We start from the raw sequence: 16292 nt of genomic DNA on the forward strand, positions 1-16292 counted from the left end.
GTACAACTGCAGTAGAACCTCCCTGCTCCTATACTCAAATCCTTTTGCTATGAATGCTAACATACCATTCGCCTTCTTCACTGCCTGCTGCACCTGTATGCCTACTTTTAATGACTGGTGTACCATGACACCCAGGTCTCGTTGCATCTCCCCCTTTCCTAATCGGCCACCATTCGGATGATAATCTACTTTCCTGTTTTTGCCACCAAAGTGGATAACCTCACATTTATCCACATTATACTACATCTGCCATGCATTTGCCCACTCACCCAGCCTATCCAAGTCACCTTGCAGCCTCCTAGCATCCTCCTCACAGCTAACACTGCCCCCCCAGCTTCGTGTCATCCGCAAACTTGGAGATGTTGCATTCAATTCCCTCGTCCAAATCATTAATATATATCGTAAATAGCTGGGGTCCCAGAACTGAGCCTTGCGGTACCCCACTAGTCACTCCCTGCCATTGTGAAAAGGACCCGTTTACTCCTACTCTTTGCTTCCTGTCTGCCAGCCAGTTCTCTATCCACATCAATACTGAACCCACAATACCGTGTGCTTTAAGTTTGTATACTCATCTCTTATGTGGGACCTTGTCGAAAGCCTTCTGAAAGTCCAGATATAACACATCCACTGGTTCTCCCTTATCCACTCTACTAGTTACGTCCTCGAAAAATTCTATAAGATTCGTCAGACATGATATACCCTTCATAAATCCATGCTGACTTTGTCCAATGATTTCACCACTTTCCAAATGTGCTGCTATCCCATCTTTAATAACTGATTCTAGCAGTTTCCCCACTACCGACGTTAGACTAACTGGTCTGTAATTCCCCATTTTCTCTCTCCCTCCCGTTTTAAAAAGTGGGGTTACATTAGGGCAGTTGTGTAAATGGATCTGATTTATAGCAGGCTTGTGGGGTTGAATGGCCTACTTTCTATCCTGATGAGAGACCAATAAAGATATACCTCCATTCTCTACATGCAGACAGTAGCTGATTTGTTTTAATCTACTTCTTGGTTGGGCTCTCGTGATAACGATGTCACATCCATAGGGGGCGATGTTACTCGCCAATTAACTAGCCAGCGCTAGTACTGCACACTATAATAATCCTGCACTCAGACCTAGACCAGTGCTTCTTAAACTGGTGAATGGTTCACCCAAGGACGAATGAAATTATTTTGGGGTGAATGAAACTAGAAGGGTGAATGACTTAATTTATTCAGATATTTGTATATATTTTTTCTCTACTTAAAAAAGGCATTGCCATTAAAGCGGTTAGTAAAATCTCATTGGTTTTAATGGCAGTGGAGCTGGAAATTTGATATATGTTTTTTTCTCTCTATGGTTTTCTAATTTCAAAGTAGCAGGATATTTCCCAAATTTACTGTGATATAACCTTATAGGGAAGACCAGACGAGCTAGTGGGATCACAAATGTATAAATGGCAACACTGGAGGATCGCCATAGGCAATTGTTGAATTTCATGTTGCCAATTTACATACTCTTAAGGTTTTTTGAGCTAATTTTCCAAGAATGCAGTAATGGGCCGAAAGGGTAGGATGGGGCTGAAGCCCAGTGTTTAGCCGTTGGAATGTTTTTTTTTATCATTCTAATAGAATGATTTTCCAACTCCAGTGGTAATAACACTTTTTTTTCACTCCTAGTTTTCTTTACATATTTTTAGGATGTTCAAAAAGTTGAATAAAATAAACATTTTAGAAATGAGTTAATTTATGATTTTTGCTCATGTGACAAACTAATTATATATAAAATTATACACAAGGGAGAATGATGAAAATTACCAAAAAAAACAAGAACATTTAGTTGAGGGTGAATGAAATGTTGTTATAAAGACTCAAGGGTGAATGACACTGAAATAGTTTAAGAAGCACTGACTGGATCTCATGGAAGGGAGAGATACAGGAACTTTATCTGGAATTGCAGCTCCTTAAAAATAGCAACACAAGTAGATAGAGTGGTAAAGAAGATGTATGGCATCCTTGCCTTCATCAGTTGGGGCATTGAATATTGGGGCAATCAGGAATTAATGTTGCAACTTTATACAACTTTGATTAGAACTCATTTGGAACATTGTATGCAGAGGCTATGTAAAAGGTGCGGATAAAGTTTACTGGAATGCTGCCAGGATTGGCTGCAGGGATTACAGGAATTGGACAGACCTGGGATTGTTTTTTCTGGTATGCCAGATGTGATAGATGTGAATAACGTTTTGAGGCGCATAGATACAGTAGACGGTCTTTTTCCAGGATAGAAATGTCAAATACTAGAGGGCATAACTATAACATCAGAGACAAGGTTTAAAGGAGATATGTGGGACCAGTTTTGTTTCAACATAGAATGGGTGGGTGCTTGGAAGACACTGCCAGAGGAGGTGGTGGAAGCAGATAAGGCAGGCATTTACAATGTGTTTAGATAGATGCATAACTATGGAGGGATATGGATCACATGTACATCAGAAATATTGGTTCAAGTCTGCATAATGATTGGCATGGCCATTATGGGCCTGATTCTGTGCTGTTCTACGCTCTATGGTCTGTCCTGAACTCGGGAAAATGACCCAGGTCAGTTGTGATGACTTTTGAATGTAAATAGATTGAAAGTAAATCAAGTCCTTTCTTGATAGCAAGTCTTTACACAGGACTTCCTGCAGGGACAGAATCAGACTGAAGCTCTGTTCTTGGGATTTTAGGCTGATGGTGGTTCCATCTGCTCGCGACTCACCTCAAACACAATGACAAAGCCCAGACGTATCGCCATCAGGTTCCAATAGGTTAAGGTCAACTGGCCTTTGTCATCTCTGAAATCCTTGTACCTACAAATCAATGAACATATACAGTTATTTGGAGAATGCCACACAATAGGTAATATATGGAATATCAACTACATAATTCCTGTATTTCATATGTTCCAGGGCAATAGTGTGAATTGTGTTGGGTTCTTGGATCTAATCTCATGACAAAATCCCACCTGGAGTTATTGTGTTGAATACTGAAGTGATGAAAAATAGAAATAAAAATTCCTGAAATTCCGCATTTATTCCTTTAACCAAGAACTCAGTCCAGAAACACCAGAAACACTCGCTACTTCACCCAGAGAGTGGCGAGGACTTGGAATACACTGCCTGAATGAATGGCTGAAGTTGGGTCACTGACAACATTTAAGATCGACAAAAATGCTGGAGAAACTCGGCGGGTGAGGCAACATCTATGGAGTGAAGGAAATAGGCGACGTTTAGGGTCGAGACCTTCAGATGGTCTGAAGAAGGGTCTCGACCCGAATCGTCGCCTATTTCCTTTGCTCCATAGATGCTGCCTCACCCGCTGAGTTTCTCCAGCATTTCTGTCTACCTTTGATTTTCCAGCATCCGCAGTTCCTTTTGAAACAAGACAACATTTAAGAAGTGTTTTGATGAGCACTTGAATTGCTTCTTCTTAGAACGCTATAGACCTAATGCTGAGAAATTGAATTAATATAGAAGGGTGCTCACGGGTCAGCAAGGATGTTATGGGGGTAACTGGCCTCGTCCCATGCAGTATGATGCTATAACTATGATTACAGAAGCTAATAGCATTACACTAATACCCAGATCCCAAAAAATGAATAAAGTGTATTACCACTAATTCCATGTGCTTTAACCTCATTGAACAAGCTCCTATGTGGGAACTTATCAAAGCTTTCTGAAAATATAGCTATCTCTCATTCACTGGTCAACTCTCCTGTTCATCCTCATCAACGCTACTAGTCATGTCCCCCAAACTATAGTGAGATTGTGCAAATCTGATTTTCCTCTTTCCAGTTGAGTTGACCAGTGGACGAGAAAACCCTTGGCTTTCAGATACCTACATAATCCAGTTATGCTTTTCGAGTTGTACTCTCAAAACCTTAATTACAGATCCCTCCCCCCCCCCCCCCCAATTGAGTGAAGGTGACAGGTCAAGAGTTCAGTTTTTCTCTCTCTCCTAAATGGTGGGGTTGCAGTTGCTATCTTCTGATTTGTAGGAATTATTTCAAAATCGAAAGAAGTTTGGAAGGTGATGACTTCTCCTTCTATAGTTACCTTTTTCAAAATTCTGAGATGTAGATCACTGGAACCTTGGGATTTGTTGGCTTTCAGTCTCTGACTTACCTGGTAGTTTTTTTTAAATTAATTAAATTTAGTTTCTGATTTTTTTTTTTCTAGATCATTGCTTCTCTAATATTTCTGACAGGTTTTTTGAGACTTTTTCCTTGAAGACAGACACAACATATTTGTTTAGTTCATTTAACAGCTCCTTATTCCAGATTATAATTTCTCCTGTCTTCCCATTATAATATTTACTGCATTTAAGGAAACCTCATTTAATCTTTGCTTTTTCTTTTTACATGATTATAGAAGTTTATCCAAACTGAGTTTATGATTCTCTTTAGATTCTATCTTCCCTTTGCCAATTTCTCGCTCCCCCTTGCTAAGCTCTAAAATGCTACAATCCTTCAGGCGATGGTTATTTCCAGCAACTTTCCCTTGGATTGGGGCAATCGTTGATTTTCCCTTTTAAAGAGATCACTTTTCCTATTGATTTTTTGGTACCGTAAAGGTATTATGTTTCTATGCAATTAAATTATTATTTTTTAAAAATGCTTGTCGTTGTCTTCCACTGTCATACCTTTTTTAATGTAATTTCCCAACAGCCACAGTCAACATATCTTTGCAGCTTCCTTTGTCTACTTCCAGTTTTATACTGAACAATATCCTGCCTACTTTTTTGCTTTTCAATGGCACAGAGGCCTGGCTAGTAGACCTCACAATACTGACCTACTGTGCCGTTTATGTGGCGTTTGGACATTCTCCTTTACTGCGGGTGTTCCGATTTACTCCCACATCTAAAGACTGTTGGTTGGTAGGTTAATTGCTGTGGTAATCGTCCCCTCGTGCAGAGGAGTGGTAGAACACAGGGTGAGTTGACCTTTAACCCTCTTGCTTCACTTTAATTTCTTGGAGTGTTTAAGCATATCTTCACTTAATTTTTTAAATACCAGGAAAATATGACTTGGGTTTGCATAGTCTTTCACCATGCATCAAATCTAAGTTAATTCAAATCTACTCTCCCTCAAGGCCAATATACCTTTTCAAAGTACATTGCCCAGAACTAGTCGAGGTACACCAGATGCATCTAACCAGGAATGTACAGCGATAGCATAACGTTAGTCCCTTCCATGGGCGGAAATCGCTATCACAGCATGGGGGGTGGGGAAGGGACACATTTCTTGGACCATGTTCCGTCCATGGTCCCCTCAAACTCTAATTCTCCAGACATAAATTGTCAAAATTCCAGTAAGCTTGCTGTTTATTTTCCATACCTTCCATGATAATTTAATGATCTGCTTACATGCATTACAAGTCTCGTTGAATCTTTATTAGCATTCACCTTTGGTAACCATAGGACGTTCTCTATTCAAACCTTTTTTTTTTAGCTCAGCTAAAGGACTCTATGTATAAATGAGCCTTAAATCTGCCTGTGTTGAAGGCTACTTGCCATGATCTTTTATTTTCATAACCTATTAATATCTCTGTGAATAGGCTCTGAAAACTGAGATTAGATTGAGATCTTTGACTTATTGGGTAAGGCGCAGGGAGATTGCTGGCATTGGTGCACCTTTAGCCATCTACGTCAGAACACTCTTTACCAGATGACCTCGCACAGACCCTATATTAACACTATCAAATAATTATACCCAAGGCATTTATTCCCCTCCCACATCCCAGGGGCACCTTTAATGGACTGGATAGATATATTTAATTTCTTTGCCTATGTAATTGTTGTCCACTGTATCAAGATCACTTTTAATAGCCCCCGTTCTCTCTCTCTGATCCATCCAATAAATCTCCACTGACTTTTTTTAATATATGTGTACTTTGACTTTACTTATCCATTTAATCACCTATCACAGTCCAAGAACAACAAAATGTATCAAAGACCGAGTTAACCTTGTAAAACTAGTTCTAATCCCTGGAGGAATTTCCAGTTCACCCATTCACATCCATTCTTCAGGTCACATATTTCTCTGTCTACTTCTCAACTCTGCAAAATAAAGTGTCTGAATTGAAAGAGGCCTGGAGTTTTGATCTTGTATTTTATATAGTTGGGCGAGCTATTGGGAAACACAGGTCTGAGTGGACCAAGAGCACCATGAGCCTTGCCTGGAGAACTCATTGAAGACTCATTGATTATTCCCCCATTCCATTTTTCTCCCTGATTATGCCTTACCTGCACATGGTCTGGTTCAAGTCCTTGAAACTGGGGGGAGAGTATGCCAAGGTGAAGTTAATGTAGCCAGTTAGGTCACTTTCGTAAGTGTAGCTGTAGTAGAGGCGAGGCAGAAAATCTGACGTGAATGCTATCAAAAAGGCCTGTTGAGAGAATATGTCAGACACTTCAAAGGATCCAGTTGGTTGCTAAATGAACAACTTATATTAGCAATGTTACAACATTTTGAGATTTTAATATCAAGATTTGTGATTCAAATAATTTGAAATGAAGAGAAAATTACCCTTCCATGCAAAATAAAATGGCAGAACTTAATCCCCAGTCATGCTGTTATTGAGATACAGCATAAAAACAAGCCCTTCAGCCCACTGAGTCATGCTGACCATCCTACACAGATCCCATTTTTATTCTTCTCATTCTCATCATCTCTCAGATTCTACCACTCGCCTACAAACGAAGGTCAATTACAGCGACAAGTTAACCAAGCAGCCTGCACTCCTTCAGTGAAAGCCCGAGTATCCAGAGGAAACCCATGGGATGACTGTAAAAGTGTGTCGTCTCCACACATTCAGCATTTGAGGTCATGTTTGAACCCAGCCCGCTGGTGATGCAAAGCAGTGGCCCATCCGGCTACACCAATGGACTCCCCTGTGCTTAATGGATTGAAGTTACATCTACTTAGAGGGAAAGCTTGACAATCTGCAAAATAAGTAGACTGGGGTTTATCTTCAATGCCTCATACAAATGTTTATTTAGCCAATGAGAGATAAGATGGACCAAGAGAACCCATATAGGCTGACTACAGAGACAGTTGGTGCAACAGTTTACGCAGTAGGTCCATGCAGTCAGACTGCGGCAAGTCCACGCAACCAGTCCACACAGAGTGTGTGCAGTCAGACCACGCAGCCAGTCCACAGTCAGATCGTGCAGAGTCCATGCAGTCCCATGAGGAATTGGTGCACAGGTTGTGCAATCAGGCAGTTTGGTCACTGTGTACATCTTTGCCACTCTTTAGCAAGTCCACAGACAATGTCTCCCGATATGAAGTACGTAGCCACAATGCCCCAATTTACCTGATTGCTGTCCCTGCACTTTAAGTCTGCGCCTTTGCTGTGGTTTAACATTATATTCTGCCCTCTGTTTATTCTCTCTTTTGCAGAACCTGATGCACCCACATATGGTATGTATGTATTTGCTTGGATAGTATGCTTGGACATTGTTCACTGTAGTTTGGTAGTATATATGACAAGAATAAACTAATACCCATACCAATTCTCCTCAAGCCACTGATCATAGATCAGGAGTCAGAACCTTTCCTAATGTTTCTCTCCATCTTCCTCTGGGTTTCTGTGCTGGGTGATCGAGCAACAACAGGGCAACTACAGAGATCTGCTAATAAGTGACACAAATTTACCCTGGGATTTGTCTGTCTGCATGGCTCAATGAATCTGCACAAAGAAAATATCAATGAACTTGCAATGGGAACAACATACAAGAACATGAATGTAATGGGAACATCTGGAAAGGGAATCCTTAACATTTTGCAGATTAAGGGCCAGATAAAGTAGAAGTCAGATGCCAGCATGCTCACATTACTAATTACTGCTATCGTGGTGATGGTCTCCAGGATGTTGAACCAGATTCCGATCCCCTCTGCATGTTTCACAACCGGCCGCCGATACTTGCAGACAAACTTGTTGGCATCCAGGCGGGTTTCCACCCAGTTATTGAAAAGGGCAAACAAAGGGGCCAGTGGGCAGGCAGCCACGAAGATGGTGATGAATCCAAACTGGAGGACTGCAGAATAAAGCAAGACACAACGACCATCAGAAGAGATCGCTAGCAATACACACCCCCGAAATGGTTTTGTTTAGTGTTTTTTGCTTCCTCAGAATGACTGAAACTACTTCTAAACTGTTTGCCTTCAGAACAGTTTGCTCCTTTGTCCATTTTCCACATTTCAAGCTCACTTGCACAGTAGATAAGATAATTGATCAGATGAACTGAGTGATAAGTGTGGGTCAGACTTTCAAGAAAATTCATTCAGACTGCCGAGATCTTTCTCACCCACATGAATGGGCAGGCCAGCTTAAAGGTGGCAATGCAGCCACCTTTAATGCACGGGGTGAACCCTAGGCCACGGACTGATCCTCATCAAGGTCTTGCGCTCTTTATTGATTCTGACGCAGAAGATCAATAGACCGTCATATAAAGCTGATAGGAAATCTGCAATTTCTATCTTACTGCCCATCAGACTACCACAACGCTTAAAATGTGGATTATAAATATGTTGGACACAGCACATCTTAAATGCGATTCCTCCTAACAGATAAACAAGACCAATTCTTAACGAGTTGGTCTCCATTTATTGACTTCTTGGAAGCAAATGGTGCAACAAAATCATAAAAAACAACTGTTTCAGATAGGGTGAAAGATGGTCAAGAATATAAATACTCATCTCCTATCTCCTATTTTCTACTCTTTCTTTCTCTCTTCTTTTTTACTTCTTTTCCTCACATACTCTCTCATGAAAGCATCCAAAAAATGAAGATGTACATAGAATGTAACATGCTAACATATATTTGGCACCTGAAAAAAAGGTACCACAGTATTGTACTTACTTCTAATAAATAAAAAAATAAAAAAAGACTACCACATCATAACAAAAGATGCACCTGAAAACAACAAGGGTTGGGCTAGAGCTGTCAGTGATGTCAACATTTCAACTGAATTGATGAAGAGCTACAGCCATCATTGCTTTCTATGCATGATGATCTGAGGTACCATTACTCTCTGTGTAACAGACCAAAACCAATTGAATTTGGTTATAGAAACATAGAAAATAGGTGCAGGAGTAGGCCATTCGGCCCTTCAAGCCTGCACTGCCATTCAATACGATCATGGCTGATCATCCAACTCGGTATCCTGTACCTGCCTTCTCTCCATACCCCTGATCCCTTTAGCCACAAGGGCCACATCTAACTCCCTCTTGAATATAGTCAATGAACTGGCCTCAACTACCTTCTGTGGCAGAGAGTTCCTGAGTTATAATCAGTAGCTGATCCCCAATGTCATTCCAATGACAGCGTTAAAAATCTATCGCATTCTCCAAGTAACAGACTAATTCACCGTTACTCCAGAAAAAAACAAAGCATACTTTGCCTTTACATCTTGTGGCACCACACAACTATCCATAATATTATTTTGAAGGACCAATGAGTTTCACCCTGGGCTTATACATAACCAAACCCAGGCACACCATCTTGCACAAAAAACAAACCCAGACACAGACCCACACCCAAACCCAGACATACAGGCATATACCCATAACAAAACCAAGGCGCACACTCACAGACACAACCAAGCTCAGACAAGCAGACACACAAACATATAGGCGCAAGTGGCACACACAAAAGCAAATACTCACTATCACACTGATGTGGGTAAAGTTAGCCGGTGAGGAAAGGTTAGGGAACAGCTCCATCCAAGACCGCAAGAAATTGTAGAGAATTGTGGATGCAGCCCAGATCATCACACAAACCAAACCCCCTTCATTTGACTCCATTTACACCCCATGCTGCCTTGGCAAGGCCACCAGTATAAGCAAGAATGAGTCGCACCTCAGCCACGTTCTCTTCTCCCCTCTTCCATCAGGCAAGAGGTACAGAAGTGTGAAAACGCACACCTCCAGATTCAGTGACAGTTTCTTCCCAGCTGTTATCAGCCAACTGAACCATCCTGTCACAAATTAGAGAGCAATCCTGAACGACTACCTACCTCATTGGAGACCATCGGACTATCTTTGATTGGACTTTACTCAAAATTATCTTACACTAAACGTTATTCCCTTTATCATTTATCATCAACTGTGATTTGTCATTTATCATAACATCCACTGTGGATGGCTCGATTTGACCAACTTGACAACTGACATTACAACTTGACCTCACTAAGCTGGAGACGGGACACTTCATCAGCTCTCTGATCTAATAATATTCACATTACAGTGGCCTGTAGTTTCCGCTGGTTCAAAGGAATCTTTCTTTATTTTTCCCCGCACTGTATAGAAAAGTTTGCTCTTCTCAATCGTTCCATGACTAACACAGAGAGGGTGGCATAGATGCTAGTAAACTCTAGAGTGCAATTACTAATCTAAGACACAGCATGAGAGCAAAGGAATTTTTTTTAAAGATCTTAAAAAATAACATTTTTTTAATGTACTAATCATGATTATATTAAGAGATGAGCAGGGCCATATCTTCAAAGCCTCGCAAGTTATGACGTTTTCTCATGCCCATGAACTGATTCCCATTGGAGACACAAAATGCTACCTACCTATCTCAAGATACTCTTCAAAAAGCCCTTCACAGTACAGCAGTCTGTAATCCTGCTCCCAGGGCTGAAGTGTTGGATTGGCCTCATCCTTGACCGCGGTCTTCCATTTATGCTTCTCCCACCAAACTTTAATCTTCCTGATCAATAAAGTAAAGAAGTAAGCAACAACTAACTATTTCAATAAAATACACTTTCATAAAAGTCATTAAAGTTCTCTTGGGAGAACATGGATAGGTGACATTTTGGGTCAGGACCCTTCCTCACTCATTGTAGTGGGGGAGGGATGTGAAGGGAGCTGGAAAGGAGGAGACAAAGGAAACAAGCCCTGGTATAAAGAAGAGCCTCAACAAACAATGTCACCGATTCTTTTCTCCAGAGATGCTGTCTGACCCGCTGTGTTATTCCAACTTTTTGTGTCTATCTTCAGTTTGAACCCACATCTGCAAAGCTGGTGGAGTTATGGGTGGATACAAATGAGTGGGGGGGGGGGGGGGGGGGGGGGGGGGGATTGATAGGCAGATTTTGCACAAAGACCTAAGATGAAAAGACAAAAGGTGTGAAATAAGGATAGAAGAAATGCAAATGGTGGAGTACCAGGACAGAAAGGTCAGTTTGGGAATGGTAAGGGAATTAAAATGGTTAGCAACTGGGAGATCCAGTCAGCAGGCATTGAAGAAAGCAAATGGCATGTTGGCCTTCATAACAAGAGGAGTTGAGTATAGGAGGAAAGAGGTCCTTCTGCAGTTGTACAGGGGCCTAGTGAGAGCACACCTGGAATTTTGTGTGCAGTTTTGGTCTCTCAATTTGAAGAAGGACATTCTTGCTATTGAGGGAGTGCAGCTTAGATTCACCAGGTTAATTCCAGAAATGGCAGGACTGTCATATGTTGATAGAATGGAGCGACTGAGCTTGTATACTCTGGAATTTAGAAGGATGAGAGGGAAACTTATTGAAACATATATGATTATTAAGGGTTTGGACACGCTAGAGGCAGGAAACATGTTCCCGATGTTGGCAGAGTCCAGAACCAGGGGCCACAGTTTAAGAATAAGGGGTAAGCCATTTAGATGAGGAAACACTTTTTCACACAGTTGTGAGTGTGGAATTCTGTGCTTCAGTGGGCGGTGGAGGCTCTCTGGATGCTTTCATGAGAGAGCTAGACAGAGCTCTTAAAGGTAGCGGAGTCAAGGGATATGGGGAAAAGGCAGGAACGGGGTACAAAGGCAAACAGTTTAGTATTGCGGATGATCAGCCATGATCACATTGAATGGCGGTGCTGGCTCGAAGGGCCGAATAGCCTACTCCAGCACCTGTTATCTTTTGTCTATCGACGAACCAAGTACTTGCTCGGCGATATAGTTGCCGAGTCTTTGCTGGTTCTTGCCGATGTAAAGGAGGCCACATTGGGAACACTGGATGCAATAGAGTTTAGAGGAGGTTCCCGTGAATATCTCACGTCTGACTGATGCGCTGACGGTGCTGCGGGTGAGCTGCCATTACTCTGTTTAACTGATAACATCTTCAGGATCTTCACACACATGTAGCCTAACCTGAAACACCTGAAGCTACTGTCAGCAACCCAGACCGGCTTCATGTGGACTGTAAAGCAAAGATACACAGAGAATGCTGGAACCACACGGCAGATCAAGCTGCATTGTAGAATGAAATCGGAATGAACATTTCAGGTCGATTACCTGATGTCAGGGGAATTGCCCTCAAATATGATCTGGTGAAAGGATATCAACCTGAAATATTAGTTGTTTCTCCCCCCACCAAAGATGCCTGAAATGCTGAGTATTTCCAGTATTTTATTTTATTTTCACACGCTGTACTTGTGACAGCATTCACTGTGCATTCAAACTGTCATTGGTCGAGATGACTTGACTTTTATCTTTATATAAAAGAGTCCCATTGAAAAATATCCTGAAAATCATATATTTAATACGGCAAATATTGCCACAATACCCCATCTCAAGTGTTGTCTGTGCAGAGCTTGTATGCTCTCCTTGTGACTGTGTGGTTTTTCCACCAAGTGCTCTGGTTTCCCCACTTACCAAAGACATGCTATCCAACGTTTAAGAAACATTTAGACAGGTGCATGGATAAAACAGGTTTAGAGGGATATGGGCCAAATGCAGGCAGATGGAGAGTAGAAAATGCTATTATTGTAGATAGATGGTTGGCATGGACATGTGGGCCAAAGGGTTTGTTTCCATGCTTCATCGCTGTGAGGGCAACAACACGAATGGGAAGAATCAACTGGAACTATATCTGGGAGCACAGCAAGTGGAAGACAATGCTGCATCTCTTGCTCTGGCTCTGCTTGAGGATGGCAGTGACATGGTGTTGGATCATGGCAGTGCAACCAGTGAGCAATAATTATGTTCACAAAAGAACCATGATTTGGTTCAAAGATCATTGGTATTTACATTCATAATATCAGTGTTTACCAGTTTCCCCTTTTAGCAGATACTCACGGGATGATAAACTCCTGCATATTATTAATGAGTTGCTTTCCAACCATGATAATAAGTAATTCCTGAGCCAGTTCGATCAGACAGCCACCAGGTCCACACTGGAAAAGAAGAGGAACTGATACTTTGTCTTGGGCTTAGCAGGGACATAGGTCAATAAATAGTGGAGGAGACCTGCAATTATACGAGTTCTGTATTCACTTTAGAATATCCTGAAATTCTTCAAAAAAACAAAACAAAATTGCAGATGCTGGAAATCTGCATTGAAAAGAAATGCTGGAAACACTCAGCAGGTCAGGTAGCATCTGTGAACAGACAAATCATTTATATTTCAGATTGCTGACTTTAAGGCCATCGACTGAAATGTTAACTCTTGTCTCTCTCTTCCTCTCTCTCCATAGAAGCTGCCTGACCTGTTGGGTGTTTGAGCATTTTTTATTTTTAATCCCAAGATTTATTACAGCTATGAATTACATTGAATCCTGAAATGTTGGAGGGAAAAAAGGGAAGTCTTTTTATGCATAGATAGCTCCCATAAACAGTAATATGATTCAGACCACATGCAATAAAAACATGTTGTGGACTTTGGTGGAGCCTGTTTACCCAATTTTCCAAACTAATAGATGTTAATGTGATTAATACTCCAACACACCAAAACATTGATTGTAAAGATATTAAAGAGTGCGAAACAGAATCAGGCTGTAACTCTCAAATGCAGGTTGCAATTTTTTATGCAATTTGTTCATGTGGAATATATCTGTCCAGTTTCTATCCACTGCCTTGGAAGATCTTGTTAAAGCAGTGCTGCCAGGGATCAAAATGTAATGGCCTGTTCTACAGTGGGACATATTGGTCGGTGTGGCATGTTGGGCCAAAAGGTCTGTTTCCCTGCTGTATGACTCTATGATTCTAATGGGTGGGTCATAATCACTAACTCTACGTGAGTATAAGGTGCAGATTTTAACGGGATTGTTAATTGTTTGCTTGCTATCGTTTGATTGTTTTACTGATACTTGATTTTTTTTTAATTCTATGGAACTCAGGTTAATGCTTTATGTAAAATATTTGTTTCAAGAAGGGTTCAGAATTCTAGCAGGGAGAGATGCTCTGAAATACATTGGTGAGATTGCACACAGTTGAAAAACTAAGCGCTCCATTCAACACATTCTTGCAGCAAAAGCAATGCCAAGAGTCAAGCAGTAGGCAGAGGAGTGGGTTATTAAAATAGGATAAGGCTCCCCTTTGATGATGTGCCCTCTCTGGAAAGTGTTTTAGTTGGGCAGTAACCTTTCTGGGCCAAAGAGAGCTTGCCACAAATCCTAAAATGTCAGCAAATCCAGGGATAAATGTCCAGGGAACCTCATCTGTCATAGGACAACGTTGTGCTTATCTAACAGTGGGAGTAAGATCCTGCACCCCTCTCTGTTCTGTGGGAAAGAACCAGATGCCACCATCTTAAGAAAAGGACAAAAGCCATCAAGGGGCATGTCAGAGATGCCAATTGGTTTCTTTGAGACTGATTGCAATACACTTCCCTCACTGAAGACCTCACTGGGGCTGAAAAAACAAAAGTCTGGACTATAAATGTAACCTTGCCCCATCATCTTCCAAAACCACTCCCATCCCACTCTCTACAAAGATCATGCTTTCCAATACAAGTTTGATAGATCAGGTTCTAGCACAAATAATGTTGCCTTCGATGGTGTCCGTTTCTGTCCTACCATGTCCCAGGATTTGCATCGCTGGACCAAACATCTGAAAACATGTAATAACGCTCTTTGTAGAATGCTATAATTATATACTCACAGCTTCATTTCTGACTCCAAACAGTGTTTTATAGCCTGCAGGATAACCAACAAATCTAAGGAACAGAATAAAATGGAAATAGGTTTAGAACTTCAACAACATAAAATGAATTGAATACAAGATAGGTTTTGAATCCAGAATTCTAGTGAGATTTTGGACAGTAGTGCAGCCAATAGAGTTGCTGCCTCTCGGCGCTAGAGACAGGGGTTCAGTCTTGTCCTTGGATGCTGTTTGTGTGGAATTTACACAATCTCCTTATGATTACTGGTGTTTCAGTTTCCCCCACATTCCAGACATGCAGATTGATAGGTTATTTGGCTGATGTAATTTGCCCCTAGTGTGTAGATAAGTTGTAGAATCTGGGCGGAATAAAGAGAATGTGGTGAGAAGAATAAATGGGATTAGTATAAATGGGAGTTTGGTAGTGGGCTGAAGTGTCTGTTTCCTTGCTATACGGCTTTATGACTATGACACCAAGGATGATGATGTATAAGGAACCATTTGGATTTTTCCACATGCAGCAGGAAAGAGTTAACATTTCAAGGTAAATCTCTTTGGATCACCGGAGCTCTCTTCACTTCCTTACTCCACTTGATTGCTGCTGATTATCACCAGCATTTTCTGTTTTACTTCAGATTTCCTGCATCTATTTTGTTTTGCTTTTAGATCTTGCCACTGCTGCACACACTACATGAAACCATTGACTTGCACGTTTTCTGCCAGAACACTGATACAACGAGGCTTTTGTGACTGAAGTTGCTGATATATGGTGAGCAGAAACATTGTTTTATACACCTCTATAAGATCACCTGCCAGCCCCCAAGAAACACCAAGGAATTCACACCAGGATCTTCACAGTGAATGGTAGGGCTCTGATGAGTGTTGTAGATCAGAGTGATCTAGGAGTGCAGTTCCTTGAAAGTGGCATCATAGAAGGATAAGGTGGTCAAGAAGGCATTGATCAGTCAAGGTAATGAGTATAGAAGTTGGGACATTGTGTTGTAGTTGTACAAGACATTGGTGATGCCACATTTGGATTGTTGTGTTCATTATTGGTCACCCCGTCACTGGAAAGATTATGGCAATTGGCAAAAAGCAGAAAGATTTGTTTTTGTTTGCACAGCCTAAACGAGTGGGCAAAGTAGGATTAATGGCAATTTTCACAAAACATAGAAATATTAGCTGTAAAATTAAGAGCAATGAACCAAGAGCAGGGGTGTGGGATTAATTGTAGAGAAATAGACCTGTGCCCAAAAGAGTGGACAAAGCAGGTTTGATGGCTTCATTAAGCTGGAAAGGGGGCAGAGAAGCTTTACGAGGATGTTGCCATGACCTGAGGGCCTGAGCTATCGGGAAAGGTTGGTCAGACATGGACTTTATTCCTTGGAGCAAAGGAGGCTGATGATCATATAG

At 41.2% G+C, this 16292-nt stretch overlaps 1 protein-coding gene across 3 annotated transcripts in view; it reads right to left on the reverse strand.

Annotated features, from left to right (window-relative positions):
* LOC129703467 (anoctamin-7-like) overlaps positions 1–16292 on the reverse strand; it is a 97714-nt gene that overhangs the window by 7523 nt on the left and 73899 nt on the right. For all 3 annotated transcript variants that reach the window (XM_055645948.1, XM_055645950.1, XM_055645949.1), the window contains exons 17-22: positions 14880–14934; positions 13077–13174; positions 10600–10736; positions 7856–8061; positions 6265–6407; positions 2741–2831 (exon numbers count right to left, since the gene is read on the reverse strand). In XM_055645948.1, coding sequence (XP_055501923.1) covers positions 2741–2831; positions 6265–6407; positions 7856–8061; positions 10600–10736; positions 13077–13174; positions 14880–14934 — 730 coding nt within the window. The remainder of the gene's footprint in view (positions 1–2740; positions 2832–6264; positions 6408–7855; positions 8062–10599; positions 10737–13076; positions 13175–14879; positions 14935–16292) is intronic.

Source organism: Leucoraja erinacea, chromosome 14, assembly GCF_028641065.1.
Source record: "Leucoraja erinacea ecotype New England chromosome 14, Leri_hhj_1, whole genome shotgun sequence".
Classification (NCBI taxonomy): Eukaryota; Metazoa; Chordata; class Chondrichthyes; order Rajiformes; family Rajidae; genus Leucoraja; species Leucoraja erinaceus.